General features: G+C 50.6%; 1 protein-coding gene across 4 annotated transcripts in view; it reads right to left on the reverse strand.

Moving 5' to 3' along the window:
* LOC111847948 (protein Jade-1-like) overlaps positions 1–16,868 on the reverse strand; it is a 49,236-nt gene that overhangs the window by 8,870 nt on the left and 23,498 nt on the right. For all 4 annotated transcript variants that reach the window (XM_072717683.1, XM_072717684.1, XM_072717685.1 and 1 more), the window contains 5 exons: positions 13,160–13,332; positions 12,544–12,755; positions 11,516–11,683; positions 10,739–10,855; positions 7,637–8,086 (listed from right to left, as the gene is read on the reverse strand). In XM_072717683.1, the coding sequence (XP_072573784.1) occupies positions 7,637–8,086; positions 10,739–10,855; positions 11,516–11,683; positions 12,544–12,755; positions 13,160–13,332 (1,120 nt within the window). The remainder of the gene's footprint in view (positions 1–7,636; positions 8,087–10,738; positions 10,856–11,515; positions 11,684–12,543; positions 12,756–13,159; positions 13,333–16,868) is intronic.

The raw sequence follows: 16,868 nt of genomic DNA on the forward strand, positions 1-16,868 counted from the left end.
CACACGCACAAGCGCACGCACACGCACACAGGTGCTGCAGGAGCCAAATGCAGTTTATCTAACATCATGAAAGCGACCTCACTTCTGCTTCCGTTCATGTAGACAGTCATTAAAACATGATGGCTGCCAAAGCATCATTAAAATCTGCCCTTTGACTGACATTTTAACATTTATCGTGCAGACTTACCCTTGTGTCTGTGCCCGTGTGTGTGTGTGAGAGGCCCTTTCCATTCCACTGTGGCTTTGCCAAACCACGCTAGTCCCTTTGGAGTCCCTCTGAAGAACATGAGGTTCATCGATGGCAGCTGGTGACCGACATCAAATCTATAACTGCTCACCCAGCCAGATCACTACTCCATACCCCTTTAATAAAAGCAAACCCTGACGCCACGATTGGTCTGTTAGAGCACATCGGGAGGAGCCTCAATTAGTCAACTAAGCTTCGAAGAGAGGAGCCTGCCTCCTGGATGACAGCGCCAACCTTCCCCTCGACCAAGTGGCTCACGAGGCTCCTGCTACACTAAACATATATCTGCTGATCTAACAACCACCCAATGACAAGGAGCCTCCTGGCCACCCAAATGACAAGGACCCTCCCAAATGACAAGGAGCCGCTCGAATGACAAGGAACCGCCCAAATGACAAGGAGCCGCCCAAATGACAAGGAGCCTCCCAGCCGCCCGAATGACAAGGAACCGCCCGAATGACAAGGAGCCTCCCGGCCGCCCGAATGACAGGGAGCCTCCCGACTGCCCAAATGACAAGGAGCCGCCCGAATGACAAGGAGCCGCCCAAATGACAGGGAGCCGCCCAAATGACAGGGAGCCGCCCGAATGACAAGGAGCCTCCCGGCCGCCCGAATGACAAGGAGCCGCCCGAATGACAGGGAGCCTCCCGAATGACAGGGAGCCGGCCAAATGACAAGGAGCCTCCCAAATGACAAGGAGCCTCCCGAATGACAGGGAGCCGCCCGAATGACAGGGAGCCGCCTGAATGACAAGGAGCCGCCCGAATGACAAGGAGCCTCCCGGCCGCCCAAATGACAAGGAGCCTCCCGAATGACAGGGAGCCGGCCAAATGACAAGGAGCCTCCCAAATGACAGGGAGCCGCCCGAATGACAGGGAGCCGCCCAAATGACAGGGAGCCGCCCAAATGACAAGGAGCCGCCCGAATGACAAGGAGCCGCCCGAATGACAAGGAGCCGCCCGAATGACAGGGAGCCTCCCGAATGACAGGGAGCCTCCCGAATGACAAGGAGCCTCTTGAATGACAAGGAGCCTCCCGAATGACAGGGAGCCGCCCGAATGACAAGGAGCCGCCCGAATGACAAGGAGCCGCCCAAATGACAGGGAGCCTCCCAAATGACAGGGAGCCTCCCAGCTACAAGCACAAGGTGGCAGCATTTGGGGTGGTGCACTGATGTGGAAATTTTCTTGTAATATTTTGCCTAATATTACGAATAGTGATAACCAATACAGATAGCTGGCTAAATTGCACCACCCATTAGTTTGCTGACCAGGGGAGGGGGGTTCCCTGAAGGATATTACTGTACTTCGTTAGTAAATTGGGAGGCCAGATTATCATCAATAACGAAATAAAAACGTCAAAGGCAGGTACTTAGAGGCCTCTTCTAAGTGGTTCACGAGCCAGTAAAATCCTTCGTCCTCCAATACGGAAAATGGCTGTTCATCTGTTACTTCAGTAGTTTATGTCTTTAGCTCTGGTGCTACTAGATTACAGGCGAAATATTGGCTGGTAATACTGGCCAAAACTGACCGGCCAGACCGATGCTTAGGTCTTGATTTTTAACGGATATCAGTAAATACCAATATGTTAACAGATATCGCACCACAAGGAGCCTTTGTGACATCCAGGGACCGAGCTCACTGATCACCATGCAGCAAACATTCACTGCAGCTCTAACCATGTAAAGGAAAACCTCACCTACCCAGACTAGCTCTTCACAAATATAAAGGTCTTTGATCCCATTGGCTGCTCTCTCTCTCTCTCTCTCTCTCTCTATATATATATATATATATATATATATATATATATATATATATATAAAAATATATATATATATATATATATATATATATATAAAATATATATATATATATATATATATATATATATACACACACACAGATTTATTTTTTAACCCAGGTGCAGGTTAATCGAAGCTTTGTCCTAATCGAATAACTCAATGCAGCAGCTTCATTAAAGCAGTCTTTGTAAACAGCAGCTTGACAGGCTATTATAAGTCAGTCACTGCATTGTAAATGGTTAGTGGGCAGCTGGAAGGCAGAGCGAGTATTTCATCACAGGCAAAAGCTGAAATTTTTAGCTTAACAGTGGAGAATGTTGGAAGGTGGGAGGGAGAAGAAAAGTAGGTCAGACAACAGAACTCTTCATTCAGAAGGCAGCTTCTGTGCAGGCTACAAATGAGGGGGCGGGGCCCCGAAATGCTTCAGGAAAACAGTGTCCCAGGTTCATTACTATTCATTAGCTCCTCTGCAAAAGAGTAACAATGTATCAGACAGCCCTGTGGATCCCTAAAATCACACTGCCCCCAATCAGTCCAAAACTGGAGGAGAGTATTCGCACAAATGACACACTTCTGTTGAAGGCAGTTAATGTATGTGTGTGTGTGTGTATGTGTCAGTGTGTGCGTGTGTGGAAAAACCTGTAATAGGAAATTTCTATGACAATATCTCAAAAAATGGTAATTTCCCCAGATCCATGTGTAGGCACAGAGCCGGCACAGAGCCAGCACAGGCATAAGGTATGCGGAGGTAGGGCTCCACATGAACAGCCCAGAGGGATGCCAGGGAAGGTGACTGAGTTTGTCCCTGGGGATTCACGGACGTCGAGGAAACAAAAGAGCCAGATAGATAAACAAGCTCCATTTGCAGTGCAGAGCCACAGCGTGTGGAAAATATCAGCGAGATCACAGACAGACGGGGCTTCACTGCAGCTGCAAGCCATGCCCACAGCAAAAGGACACATTTAATAGCTCGTTAATTTAAAATATACATTTGAATACATACATATGTATCAAATGCATTAACATAATTGTCCTCCAGAGCTTCCATTACAAATAGAATGCACTTGATAAAATTCAAATCCTTATAGTTTTAAAACAAATGCAACAGTTCTAGCCCCTTTTTTAACCAACACGGGCATTTTTCCACAGCGGCTAAGCTGCTATTGTGGTCTGCAGTGGCTGAATCGGCTCCGCGACAGGAGGCCTGAATAAGGCTAACTTCTGGGCCGGACGGAGGCCGCGGAAAGACAAAATGCAAAGGGGTGAGCAGGGCCACCGCAGCAAAAAACCTCACAGCAAAAACATCAAAAGCCCATCGAACCCAGGCCCGGCCTCCGTGCTCATTACTCGATGATGCACTGCAATTCGATGCGGAATCTGGTTAGCAGAGGCGACAGTGTTTGTGGGCTGCTGTTGACCAAAGCCGGCTCTGCGGGTGCCATGATGAAAACACACCAAGCACACCCCCCCCCCTTGGCGAGTCCATCTTTACCCCCACCTCCTGGTGATGGGCCCGCCCCGCCAGAAGTGCTCAGGGCTGGGCGCTCTGCCGTCCTCCAGTAACTCAGCACCCTGCCAAGGGCCCACAGATTTACGGTATTCAAAATGCAGTTATTTGGCTTTTCGGAAATGTGCTCTGACATTTTATTCATTTAGCAGATGCTTGTATCCGAAACAATGTGCAACTGAGAAAGCAGGGTCAGAAATCACTGGAGCAGCCAGGGATTAAGGGCCTTGCTCAGGGTTCCAACGACAAGATCACTGCTGACCCTGAGATTCGAACCTGCAACCTTCGACTCACAGACATGGCCACCTAATCCAACGAGCCACAAAACCCCACTTGTTTTTTTTGGGGATGAGGGAGAAAAGCACCAGACTAGGCAGCGACAGGGAACGCACGGCTGGATCAGAAAGTGACACCCCCACCTTAGCCTCCCGCGTACCAAGATATGAGTAGGGAGTCCAACTGTGGCGAGACCGTTTGGTGACTGAAACCGACGTCAAACCGAGAAAATTTGACATACACATGGGAAATTTCAGGACAGAAGATTAAAGGGATAATCCCAGATTTAATCATTTCAGACATTTCAAGCTAAGAAGTCGATACACTGCAGAGTGATAACCAAAAGTAGCGAAATGCTGAAATGAAAAGGTTATTGAGAAAAGTTTCCGGGCGTGGCCCTGCAGCTAGACCAGGAGCTGAGGAGGCAACCTTCAACTGTCTGACCAGCCGGTCGGCAGAGGAGAGGCACAGGCAGCCGGGAGCAGATTCCACCGCAGGTTTTGGAGTGAAACGAGTGCAGAGTGGCGGGGCACAGTCAGTCTGCCCAGGAGCTGATAGCGGCTTATCGGAGGGGGCTGCATCCAGAGAAAGAGAGCAGGTATCCTGTAAGGCAGGCCTCTCATGGCTGAAACACAGGCCTCCTCTTAGTATTGTGGTCTCTGCATTACCCTCCATGCACACAAGGGTAGGAAAATGTCATGTGTTACGATGGATAAAGGGTGAATAGGCGGGGCGAGCAAACAGGGTGGCTCAACATTGTCCACAGGCACATTCCTGCCCCCCCCATCCCCCGCAGGCCTGTCCGATGTTCCTGAGCACAGTCACTGAGGACGCAGGCGAGCGCTGTGGTGTTCAGACAACACAGCCAAGCTAAACATGCTGATGCACTCATTCCCGCCTACCGCGCACAGAAACCCAGCGGGTCAGCACCGGGACGCTTCCTGCCCGCCAATTGCTGCGCGGTTTCGTAACCGCTGGGCTGGCCACTGAGGTGGGGGCCACTTCTGCAGATGTGCCAGTCGAGCAGGGTGGGGAGCACACTAGGTCAGAGAGTGCATTGGTAGTGCACAGATCACATCACCCCCTTGGTGAAATCAAAGGAAGAGAACCAGTAAATATCTGGCCTGTATGATTTTTCCCAACTGAGACTCCAGTGGAAAGACACCATCCACCTGTACTGGACCCCCAGAACATGACAGCTGACACAAGGTTACTGGTAACATCACCCAGCAGGCCCAGTAACTGACGACAGCCCTGGCTTCTAATGTGCTGCCATTAAGGAGTTAAACCCACCATGACCCAAATTACTGGGCTGCTTGATTGCAGGGTTGGGTCACGGAAATCGAGAGGGAAACTGGAAGACAGCAGAAGGGACGCTATTACAATGAAAAGGTTGTGGCACCATTCCCAGGAAAGAACATTCCCAGAAACCTTCCAGTAATGTTCCGATCTCTGCACGTAGATTCCCAGTTATACGAGCCAGGCAGACTTCAATTCAGTACATACAGTACCAGTCAGAAGTCTGGACATATCTGGTTTTAATGCTTCCATCTCCATTTTAGCTGCTATTCACCTTACAATAAAAGGCCTTGATGCAATGAAAGAATTTATATCAAATATTGCAACAACCAAGAGAAGTGTTCAACATCTCAACATTTTCTCACATTTTAGACACTTCCTAACAGCCCCCTTTAGGTTTGACGACAGTATGGTAGACATGTGTCATTCCTGCAACCAGTTTCCGAATGTAGTCCCCCGGAAAGCTTCTCCATCAGTCCTGAAGAGGTTCCCACAAGTTCTGGGTACAAGTTGGTTAACTTGCTCTTACTCTTTGATCCAACTGATCCCCAATCAGCTCTATAGGGCTTAGGTGGGGGGGGGGGGTTCTGTGGGCCTGGTCATCTGTCACAGCACTCCATCTCTCTTCTTGTTCACAAGAAAAAACACCTGCAACTTGAACCTATAGATCTGCTTAAGTTATCTTGTTTAGAAACAAATGATTATCAGAAACTTTAACTTTTAACTATTGTATGGTGACAGTTAAAGGTTAATTAACTTATAGCAAAGACTATAACTATGCAATATATGCTGCACATATTATGCATTAATCTCTTTCATCTGAAATGGTGACATTCATTCTTATTGTATATGGATCACACTGAATCTGCAGTGTTCATGAACAAGCCTATCAAAAAAATTCAGTCAATTCTACCAAAGCCTATAGACTTTTAATCAAATACCCCAAGCTGATGGATCTTTAAACGTTAAGTGTCAAAACAACGAAACACTTTAGTTTCCACGGGGTCAGCTCAGAGACTGGACAGTGGCCTGTTTTTAAAAGAAAACTGTAGCAATAAAGATCCTAGTAAACAGATTCATGTGCAAAATAAATGAAAAAGCAGCATCCCCCACAAATATAGTTTTGAGATGTGACCACAGAATATGACATTTAGTCAATGTAGTATTTATGCAAATAATATGGAGGATCCTAATAAAATGAGACATTATAAAATAAGAGCCACCCTGCTGGCATTGGTATTCATGCCAAACGTAACCACTATCGTGACCAAAATAACAGTCATTAGCTATGACAGAAAACTCGTTATTTTTTTGGATTTATGGCTAAAGCTTCAGCTGACGGTCACAGATCCTGAATCTCTGCTGACTAAGCGGTCGCCTGAGCTGGTGGGGGCCAGTGAGGCACTTCAGGGGAAACGCAGCAAGCATCACCGCAGCAAGCATCACCGCAGCAAGCAGACAATTCCTGGTGCATTTGCCCACTGAGTCACACACAAGCATGAAGATTCAGCGGGAGTAGGAGTAATGCATATATGCACGCGCGCGCATGCGCGCATGCGTGCACGCACACACACACACACACACACACACACACACCTTCATAGAGCGATTTCAGTTAAGAGGATTAAAATGATGCCTAAATAGTCTATTAACCATGGGATACACCCAACAAATTCCTCGAGGATCCAATCCTGGAGTGTAATTAGGATTCAAAATCACCGAAATCCTTCATGGAGGCATGAAGCTCGGGGGGATCATGGGGTGCGGTAAGTAGGATACAGTCCAGTGCTTGTGCCTCGAGCGCCGCCACAAGGAAGAGAGGAAGGGGGCCGTCAGCTGGGGACCTTACAAAGCACAATGGCTTTGGATCATCAGTGACGTGAGCACTGGGGACAGGGGGAGCGCGTGACAGGAAGAAGTATCACACAGGCCCCGGAAAGCGGGATCACGACACCCTGCCAACTAGCCGAAGGGAAATGTGAAGTATTGTCATGTGTGTTTCTCACAGGCATTACGGTCATGGATGCCAGCAATTTTAGTAATTGACAGGATTGTATATTAAGGAAAGAAGTTCATGTGTTATTCCAGAGTCCACTGAATAGCCTGCTGCAGTCCAAAGACGGGCATTTTGGCTGAGTGGCCGAAATGGTACGAGAGAGTCGCTTTGCATGCGATAGGGCCTGGTGACGGACTGGTGCATTTCTATGCCCTGGCTGAATTTCTATGCTTCTCACAGCCAACTCTGAACTTACGCGACCCTAATTGGGGTTATTATAAAACTGAGAGACAGAGGATATGGGTCATACACATAGAAAGACAGGTTTTAAATAAAAATGTTCACAAGAGCAAATGACATCACTTACACTCCCCTGCAGTATATACTATCATGTGATCACAAAGGGGAACATAGCAAAGCCACAGTGAGACGTTCAGATAACCTCCAAATGTGCCACACTGACCGACTGGATGAGTTTTAACTTCTGTAGCAGTGCTGATGTTCACTCACCCTCTCCAGGTCCTGCCTCAGGTGGGTGAAGAGTTTAAGGCGGCGGTACAGAACGTCCTGCTCCTGTTGGGCCAGGTTGTCCACTTCGTCACGCTTGACGGCCAGCAGGGGGCGATTGAAGCTGGACCTGCGCCGCAGTTTCCAGAACTGGTACAGGAAGTCGACATGGGTGCCCGGGAGCCCCAAGCTCTCGGCGATGTCCTGCGGGTCAACCAGGCGGTAGAACTCGTCCTCCAACTCCTGCAGCTTCTGCTTTCGCTGGCTGGCTTTCTCCAGCGGGGCGGGGCGCTGCTCCAGGCCGGGCTGATCGCCCTGCGGGCGGCCGCTGTGCTCGGCGCAGTAGGACTTGAAGCGAACCTCGTCATTCTCTGCCAGGATGGTGCGCATGTCCAAGCCGTGGTCGAAGGCGCAGGTCACATGGAAGGCCACGATGCAGGAGGGCATGGAGCACTTGGGGAGGGAGCGAGGGGGGGGGGGGGGGGGGGTTCGTTAGTCACCTCTGCTGTTTGCACAGGACGTTCTAAAGCTCAGGAGGGTACAGTCTAGCAGCCGCACCATCTCAGGATCCCTGCGGGGGCAGCATATACTGCCCAGTTACACATCACACGGCTCTTACCCACCGTCCATTTAAAGGCTCCTCTCCACTGCACCAGGTGTCATATTTCTGGTACTTCAAAAAAAGCATCAAAAGAACGGGACTTTCTTTTGTCGGTTTTCCTACGGCATAGAAATTGCTACCAGTGCTGAACCACAGCGCAATGCAAGGCAGGGTATTTTACACTGAATTTGAAAATTAATTTGAAAAATGTCCGAATTAGAAAAAATTGCACTGAATTCAAAAAGAACATAGGGCTGGATGATGTGCGATATTAATACCAACACTGTACGTTACGCACATGCAATTCTCACATCGCAAGGACGGTGACAGTCGGGTTGGGTTTAGATCAGGTTTCTTAATACCGTCCAGACATTACAGTGCGTGGGGTTTGAAGTTCACCACTGCTGCTTTCCGTGAGCTCTGCATGCGCTTTCTGAGCCAGTCATAATCATTTCATCTTTGTTTACATCATTTCTAGATGGGTTGGTGACACAAATACTTATTTTTAAGTTTTTCCTTTATAAATACCCCAAATATCTACTGCGACAAAATCACATTGCGATATTAGAAATCTTTGCAGTATATTATAGCAACATTTTTATTTAGTTTCATGCCATCCAGGTTGGGTCTCTACATTTGTCCACACATTTATTACTTTTTTTTTTTTTACTTCATTTAATGTTGTTTTCTGAGTTCATAACTTTTTCCAGGACAGCTATTGTATCTGCATAACCAATCAACAACTGAACATGTTTGCAAATCCTGCCCACAAGTACCAAACTACCAAAAAAGTGCCCCAGCTGCTTTGGTACTTTCTGTGCTCTCTTAAGTTCTCTTAAGTTCTCTTAAGTTCTCTTAAGTTCTCTTAAGTTCTCTTAAGTTCTCTTTGCGCACATTGGTGATGTAACCAAAAACATTATTAGGTAAATTCAGAGTTTTCTTCTAGAATGCATAGCAGGCCAATTGTTGGCAAAATATTTCCATACTTTCTGACCATACTTTCTGGAACGCACCGAACGCCATACCTTTCCGTACCACAGAGGAACCCTGATGTCATTCTTTAAAAAAAAACAAAAAAAAAAACATACGATTATTCAGTTGGGGTGGGAAGGATATCTAAATGCAGCCAGAAATGTCGGCAATTTGAAGTCACCAGAAGGGGAGGGGTGACTGGATGAATGGCTTATTATTACTTTCTAATAGCAAACGGGCAGGAGCGCGAGAAGGGAAACAGGGCAGCAGGACGCCGTGGACGTCACGCCCCGCATAAATCACTGCCCCGTCCACCGCGACCCGCCGCGCCCGCTGCCCATAAAACCGCCGACCTTGTTACATTAGCGCCCGCCTCGCAGATGAAGCCTAAGCGGAAAAATAAATAATTACACGGGGAGAGGGAATAAAGGACTCAAGGACGAAAGGGCACCGCTGCCATTCCGCATCTGCAGTCACCGCGAGGGCGAGTTTCACGGCTAAAAATAGCTGCCATTCTGCGGGAGCTTGCCGCTCCTGAGCTGGGAGCAGGTTCCCGTAAAAGCGGCGGTGAGCAAGAGCCTAATACACCTGACGCTGAAAAAGTGCAAACGTGACAAATAAACACAAAGTCTATGGCATCTGGGTATTTTTGGAATGTAGTTATAGACCCGGAGATGCACAGTGCTGACATTCAACATCACACGCCATAAACTAATAAACCAGCGTTAAACCTTCCTCCTAGTCACCCGTAAATACTTAGCTGCAGTGTTTAGCACCGCTGCCTCACACCCCCGGGACCCGGGTTCGAGTCTCCGCCACGGCTCCGTGTGTGTGGAGTTTGCATGTTCTTCCTGTGTCATTGTGGGGTTTTTCCTGGGTACTCCGGTCCCCCCCCCGCCCCCCAACAGTCTAAAAACACACTGAGGTTAATTAGAGTTACCAGATGGCCCTAGATGTAAGTGTGTCCTGTGATGGGTTGGTGCCCCATCCTGGGTTGTTCCCTGCCTTGTGCCCTGCGATGGGTTGGTGCCCCATCCTGGGTTGTTCCCTGCCTTGTGCCCTATGATGGGTTGGTGCCCCATCCTGGGTTATTCCCTGCCTTGTGCCCTGCGATGGGCTGGTGCCCCATCCTGGGTTATTCCCTGCCTTGTGCCCTGCGATGGGCTGGTGCCCCATCCTGGGTTGTTCCCTGCCTTGTGCCCTGCGATGGGTTGGTGCCCCATCCTGGGTTATTCCCTGCCTTGTGCCCGTAGCCTCTGGCAAACCCCCCGCCACCCTGAATAGGACAAGCGATTACAGAAAATGGATGGATGGACGGACAGACAGATGGACGGAGTTACCCATTAACCTTTAATCTTTACAAAGCGTATGGATATTGGGTTTTGTCGGATATACCTCGGGGTCAGAAATGAAACTAAAACGCTGTTTACTAATCTGTGGTGTGGAGAAACACCTACAATTCTCGAATTTCCGTGTAGTTTATTTGCAGGGGCCCTGCGGAAATGAGGAAAAGGCAGAGTGGGGGCACATACCTGAATGCAGGTGCCCACGTGCTGCCGGCACAGGCTGCAGGACAGGGCCCAGCGGCTGGGAGGGATGTGCGATACCTTGGTGATGGGCTCCATCTTCTCCGGACAGCCGATGCTGACCTGCAGAGGGGGTCCAGGAAAGACTCAGACACCCAGCCGTGTGCCAGCAGAGCCATCGAGTCCGGGCTGCGGGTCGTGACCACGGCACAACATCACGAAGCGACCGCAAGGGCACCTTCAAGGCTGCCCAACGCCCGTAAAAGCCAATCAGAGGTTCCGGAACACAGACCAGGCTCAAAGTCCCCGGCGCTGGCCGACTACAGCTTCCTGGCAGTAGAGGTCACCCAGACATTCAGTTTGGGCTCCTTACCACCCCCCCCCCCATAAAAACAGGCTTAGATAAATACTACAACCCTTTACAGCTTCCAGGCAAACACTGCCACCCCACGTCAAGCAGCCTATAAAAATGAAAGCTAATTCAGGCTCCGCCTGCTTGACTTCCATGAAAGTCTCTCCTCTTTTTTATGAGTCTTAATATTTATTCTGTCTGATAGGTGAGAAGCAAAGTATGGCAAATCCAGTGATAACCAACAGCAGACAGATTTATCACCTGGGAAAAGTTTAGTATTTCAGATTTTTGGTTTTTTGCAATTTTGTGTACACAAAATTTTTTGCACAAAAAAAGTATACCTCCCCCCCTCACTCCCCCACAACATCACCTCCGTAAAACATTTAACTTGACAGATAAACGGACGTCTCTCGGAGGGGGCGCCACGTTACCTCCGGGACCCATAAGGCACAGCTGACGTGCACCCACTTGGTTCCGCTGCGGGTGGGTTTCAGAGCTCCGCCCCTCCTGGGGCACAGTAGGCATTTGGGCTGCACTCCCAGTGCACAGGTACGACACAGCCAGGTCCCCAGGGGCACCTTCAGGATGCCGTAGCACGCCTGTGCAACAGAGGCGCAGAAGCTGCGTCATCCTCCAGCGGGCGAGAACCGGCGGCCGTCAGGGCCGAGAGACGCTCAGAACCGTTAGGTGGAACACAGGGTGCCGCTCAGAACCGTTAGGCGGAACACAGGGTGCCACTTAGAACCGTTAGGCGGAACACAGGGTGCCGCTCAGAACCGTTAGGCGGAACACAGGGTGCCGCTCAGAACCGTTAGGCGGAACACAGGGTGCCGCTTCGCAATACCTGTTTGGTATTTATAAATGGTAATAATTTTAAAAACGTTATAATCAGAGATGCATGTAACTGGTACGCAAGTACGCATTCACCACATAGAATATACGGCTAATTCATACTTCATTTGCGGTATAAAGGTTAAAACACAGAGAGCAGACGCACATAAAATAAGTATCTGCATCTGTGCTGTTACAAGAAGAAAATGCCAGACGTACTGCGCATGCCGAATGCGTACTTCTGCATACCAGTTACATGCATCTCTGTTTATACTTGTCTATTAATCATTTACAAACTTACTTAACCTGATTATAAACCCTTCATAGGCGTAATCTTATTGTAAAGCAGTAGCAAAAATAATAATAAACACCTTGTTTTAACCCCATATACAGTATAAAAACAAACAAAAAAATAAAACGGATCCCCCATTAAACAACTGTATCCTTAAAGCACCGATAAGCAGTGAAAATTTGGTGCATTAACTGACATGTGACACAGTGGGGGGCCAGCAGCCCCGCACTGCACGCCTCCCACCCGGGGGGGCCGCCACCCCCACGCCTCCCACCCGGGGGGGCCGCCACCCCCACGCCTCCCACCCGGGGGGGCCGCCACCCCCACGCCTCTCACCTGGTGCACGCAGACGTTGCACTTGTCACAGAAGACCATCTCGTTGCCGTCCTCGCCCTCAGGCGAGCGGCACACGTCACACACCACGTCCTCGTCGTACTCGATGCCTAGGCCTTCGCCCGTCTCGATGGTCAGCTGCATGTTCTCCTCGCACAGGCTCTCCAGCTTGGTCAGCACGCGCTCCATCGTCAACTCGTCCAGCTCAGGAAGGGCTGGGGAGGGACAGAGTGTCGATGAGAGCTTCAGGTCACGCCACCGGTCAGTGAGTTAAGCCGGCGGCCGTGTGGGAGCAACACAAAACAGTCTCCTCTCCTTCCATCAGTTCACCTCCAAAACCACTAACACTACTGTCATGGCTGGTGGGATAACCTTTGACCTGAAGCTTAACAGAAAGATACAGACAGGTAACCTGGAAAACCAGCGGGTGTCGGGTGGTGGAGTCTAAAGTCCATAAAAATGACAATATATTGATTTAAACTGATCCCAGTTTGGGGGCTCAGATCACAACGGATTTCAGGATCAGCAGCTGTTACCCTCCAGAGATGGACGGATGGACGGACTGACAGGCAGACTGATGGTAGTGAAGACGGGGAGTGGTAAAAGACTCATGTCTCACCCAGTTCCCTGAACTCCGCATTGACCAGCTCCAGCCAACAGACATCCAGGTCGTCGAGGTCGTAAAGGCTGACGGGCTCATCGAGGGGCTGCGAGTGCGTCTGGCGCAGCTCGGCAAACGGCTGGCTGGGAGACGGCGAGTAGAAGGGGATCCAGTTCACCCCAGGCAGCACCCTGCATGCGCCGGGATGCAGAGAGAGAGACAGAGACGGACACGCTCGTCATCGTTCATCAGCCAATCAGGGGGTGTCTGCACAAACGCATACAAAAGTGATCTCATGGGGGAAGATTTTTTACTGCGACAGGCCAAACAGACCCACTCCTATTAAAGGAAACAAATCTCTTCTGGTTCAGTTCCACAGATGCGGACCAGAGGAAAAGTAAAAAGAACATCCACAAAGGGGGCTGAGCGCCTCAGCAAAAGAGCACACTGAGGGTCCCAGACAACGCCGTGTTCGACACCGGCAGCATGAGAGCAGGAAGCCCCCCCAAGACACTCATATCAAGAGTGCGCAGATGCTTATTAATGTCTGCAATAAACAGCCAATCCGACGCCACCCAGAAACAAGCTGAAAGTTGCAGCTAAACGCCAGTGACGTTTCGGGAGCCGCGCATGTTGCAGTCACCACAACCGCAGGAGCTGGACCGGAGCCTGCGACTCTGCTGCACCCCCAGACTTGTTTCCGCCAAGCGCCACACAGACATCATGACGGATCGTCTGCCAGACGGTTGTCAGGCTTGTTAATAACCCTGTACAGCCCTGTACGACAAATCGCTACTCAATTTCAGAAGGACCCGGGCCAGCCAATGGAAACAGCAGCCAAGACAGCTAAGCAGGCCCAACCCTCTCAGATGGATCTCTTGACCCAGTTTAACTTTGGGACCCCTGGTACTCCAGTACAGAACCAGTAACCAAGAAACCAAAATGGCTGCTGGTGCCACACGAAGAAGCAGGAGCTACCAGTCAGATCCGAGTCGTTATCCGTAAAGATGACTGTCACACAAAAGGTACCATTACGGCTGCAGAATTCAGAGACATCTGGCCAATCAGACACGGTCAGACTTCAGGAAGGAGAGGATTTAATGCATGTAAACCTGAGAATACAGAAGGTTGAGAGCCAGTTCTGTGACAGCTAAGGAAAGCAAGTCAAGCCTTTACAGGAGAGGGAACCTGTAACATTACTGCCAAGAACAGTCACTCTGTCTTGCAGGGTTTCGCCTCAGATACGGGAGACGCCCAAAATCACGGCTGTAGCCGCGGCAGAGCGGCTGCGGAAGCTGACAGAGCGCCGCGGCAGAGCGGCTGCGGAAGCTGACAGAGCGCCGCGGCTCAGCCACGCGACGTGGGGGCGTCGCTGTTCGTGAGCTTGCTGAAGCCGCCCCATCCTTCCTGACACCAAGCAGGAGAGCTTGTGCAGAGGAACCTGAACCCGCCCGGGCAGGTGAAGACAGGGCAGCACTGCAGACTTCTAACACAGAACAGGGAGCGAGTGAAGCACTCAGACTGCACGACACATGCAGGCCCTTGTTTATTCACTCGCAGCGCTACTGAGGGATAAAGCATCTTTAAACGTACCGATTCATTGGTGTTCGCAATGAGCACCTTTCTGGGATCCACTTACCGTCCCAGTGACACAGCCTGGGCAAACAGAGCCTGACTGCACGGCTCGCCTGTCCCTCCCCCAACACCAAATCGGGTATATATGCTCACTATTGGAGCCATACTGTCCCCAAAAGCCCCATTCGCGCAGCACTACAGACTCGTAGGGCGCCCTGAAGATTAGCAGGACGATCAGCTCTCCCCAGCAAACACTGACAGCAAACTCCCACCTAATAAAGGTGTACGAGGTACTGAAGGGTCAAGATCCTGCTTGGAGTATAATCAGGCTGAATACATGAGGAAACAGGCAGCGTCTGGGCCGGTTTAATGCACTTAGGTAGATTAATCCACCTGCGCTTCTTTCCCCTAAGCAACAAGGCAAATAAGCACAAACACATAAATGACTGTGTAGAGCATGATGAGCTGGGACGCAGGATGTGGCAAGGAGCGGTGCGATCACAAGGCGCGCCGGCGGCAACAGAGTTTAGATCCATTTGTAATGTGGTTAACCAGAGTTTAGAACCAAACTCTGGTAGTTAGTGGTGCTAGAGGCCCGAGGAGGAAGGAAACGGAGGGAGTAGGAAGGGATGGAATTCCAGGTGCGTGGCTGAGCTCTGATATTTTTAGGAGGCTGGATCATGCAGGCAGGTAGGCAGACAGACAGACAAGCAGGCAGGCAGACAGACAAATAGACAGGCAGGCAGGCAGGTAGAAAGACAGACAGACAAATAGACAGGCAGAAAGACAGACAGACAGACAAATAGACAGGCAGGCAGACAGACAGGCAGGCAGACAGACAGGCAGGCAGGCAGGCAGGCAGACAGGCAGGCAGACAGACAGACAGGCAGACAGGCAGGCAGACAGATAGACAGGCAGATAGACAGGCAGACAGGCAGGCAGACAGACAAGCAGGCAGGCAGACAGACAGGCAGGCAGACAGGCAGGCAGACAGACAGGCAGGCAGGCAGACAGACAAGCAGGCAGGCAGACAGACAGGCAGGCAGACAGACAGACAGGCAGGCAGACAGATAGACAGGCAGATAGACAGGCAGGCAGGCAGACAGACAGGCAGGCAGGCAGACAAGCAGGCCTTCCCAAACTAACAGCAGCGAAGATACGGCTGAGCCACCGGACAGTACCAATGGGTGGGGGGGAGGGGTTCTCGCTCGCTGGAATGGAGGAATCAAAAAGCGCTTGGCCTAAGGAAGAAAATCTGGGAGGGACTGCGAGGTAGCTTTCGGAGGGAAAGCGGGGCGGGGCGGCCTACCGCCGGAGGCGATCCTCGCAGGGGTGACTTTGAGCTGCCAGATGATAGAAACCAATTTCACAGAAGGAGAAAGTCAATCAGCATCTCCCAAAGACAGGAGAGGAACTTCCCTGCTTATTAAGGGGACACACAGAAGGAGCCAGCTGGGGTGGCTGGCTGACTCCCCCAGACTGACTCCTGCATTTGTCCTTCTTTGATCTGAGAAGGGAACTTTGACATGCATGAATTACTGCATTTGCTTGTGTATCTGTATACAACAGAAACGTGCTTTCCAGGGTGAACCTGTGCTCATGGTCCCCTGTTTAGAACCACTTCTTCATCCTTTGTCCTTAACTGATTATTAATTCTTTAGCAAATAAACTAATTTTGAATTTGGGGAGGGGGGGCATGACAGTACAGAGCCCAGCCCCAAATTAGACCAGCCAGACTTATATGTCGGCTCACTCAGCCTCAGTAGGCAGGACACTCCCCAGGTCTCCGCTTGCCAGTGGGCCTGTTACAGTGCCCTACCTCCCCAGGTCTCCGCTTGCCAGTGGGCCTGTTACAGTGCCCTACCTCCCCAGGTCTCCGCTTGCCCGTGGGCCTGTTACAGTGCCCTACCTCCCCAGGGCTCCGCTTGCCAGTGGGCCTGTTACAGTGCCCTACCTCCCCAGGTCTCCGCTTGCCAGTGGGCCTGTTACAGTGCCCTACCTCCCCAGGTCTCCGCTTGCCAGTGGGCCTGTTACAGTGCCCTACCTCCCCAGGTCTCCGCTTGCCCGTGGGCCTGTTACAGTGCCCTACCTCCCCAGGTCTCTGCTTGCCAGTGGGCCTGTTACAGTGCCCTACCTCCCCAGGTCTCTTCCT

This window comes from Paramormyrops kingsleyae, chromosome 10 (genome assembly GCF_048594095.1).
Source record: "Paramormyrops kingsleyae isolate MSU_618 chromosome 10, PKINGS_0.4, whole genome shotgun sequence".
Classification (NCBI taxonomy): Eukaryota; Metazoa; Chordata; class Actinopteri; order Osteoglossiformes; family Mormyridae; genus Paramormyrops; species Paramormyrops kingsleyae.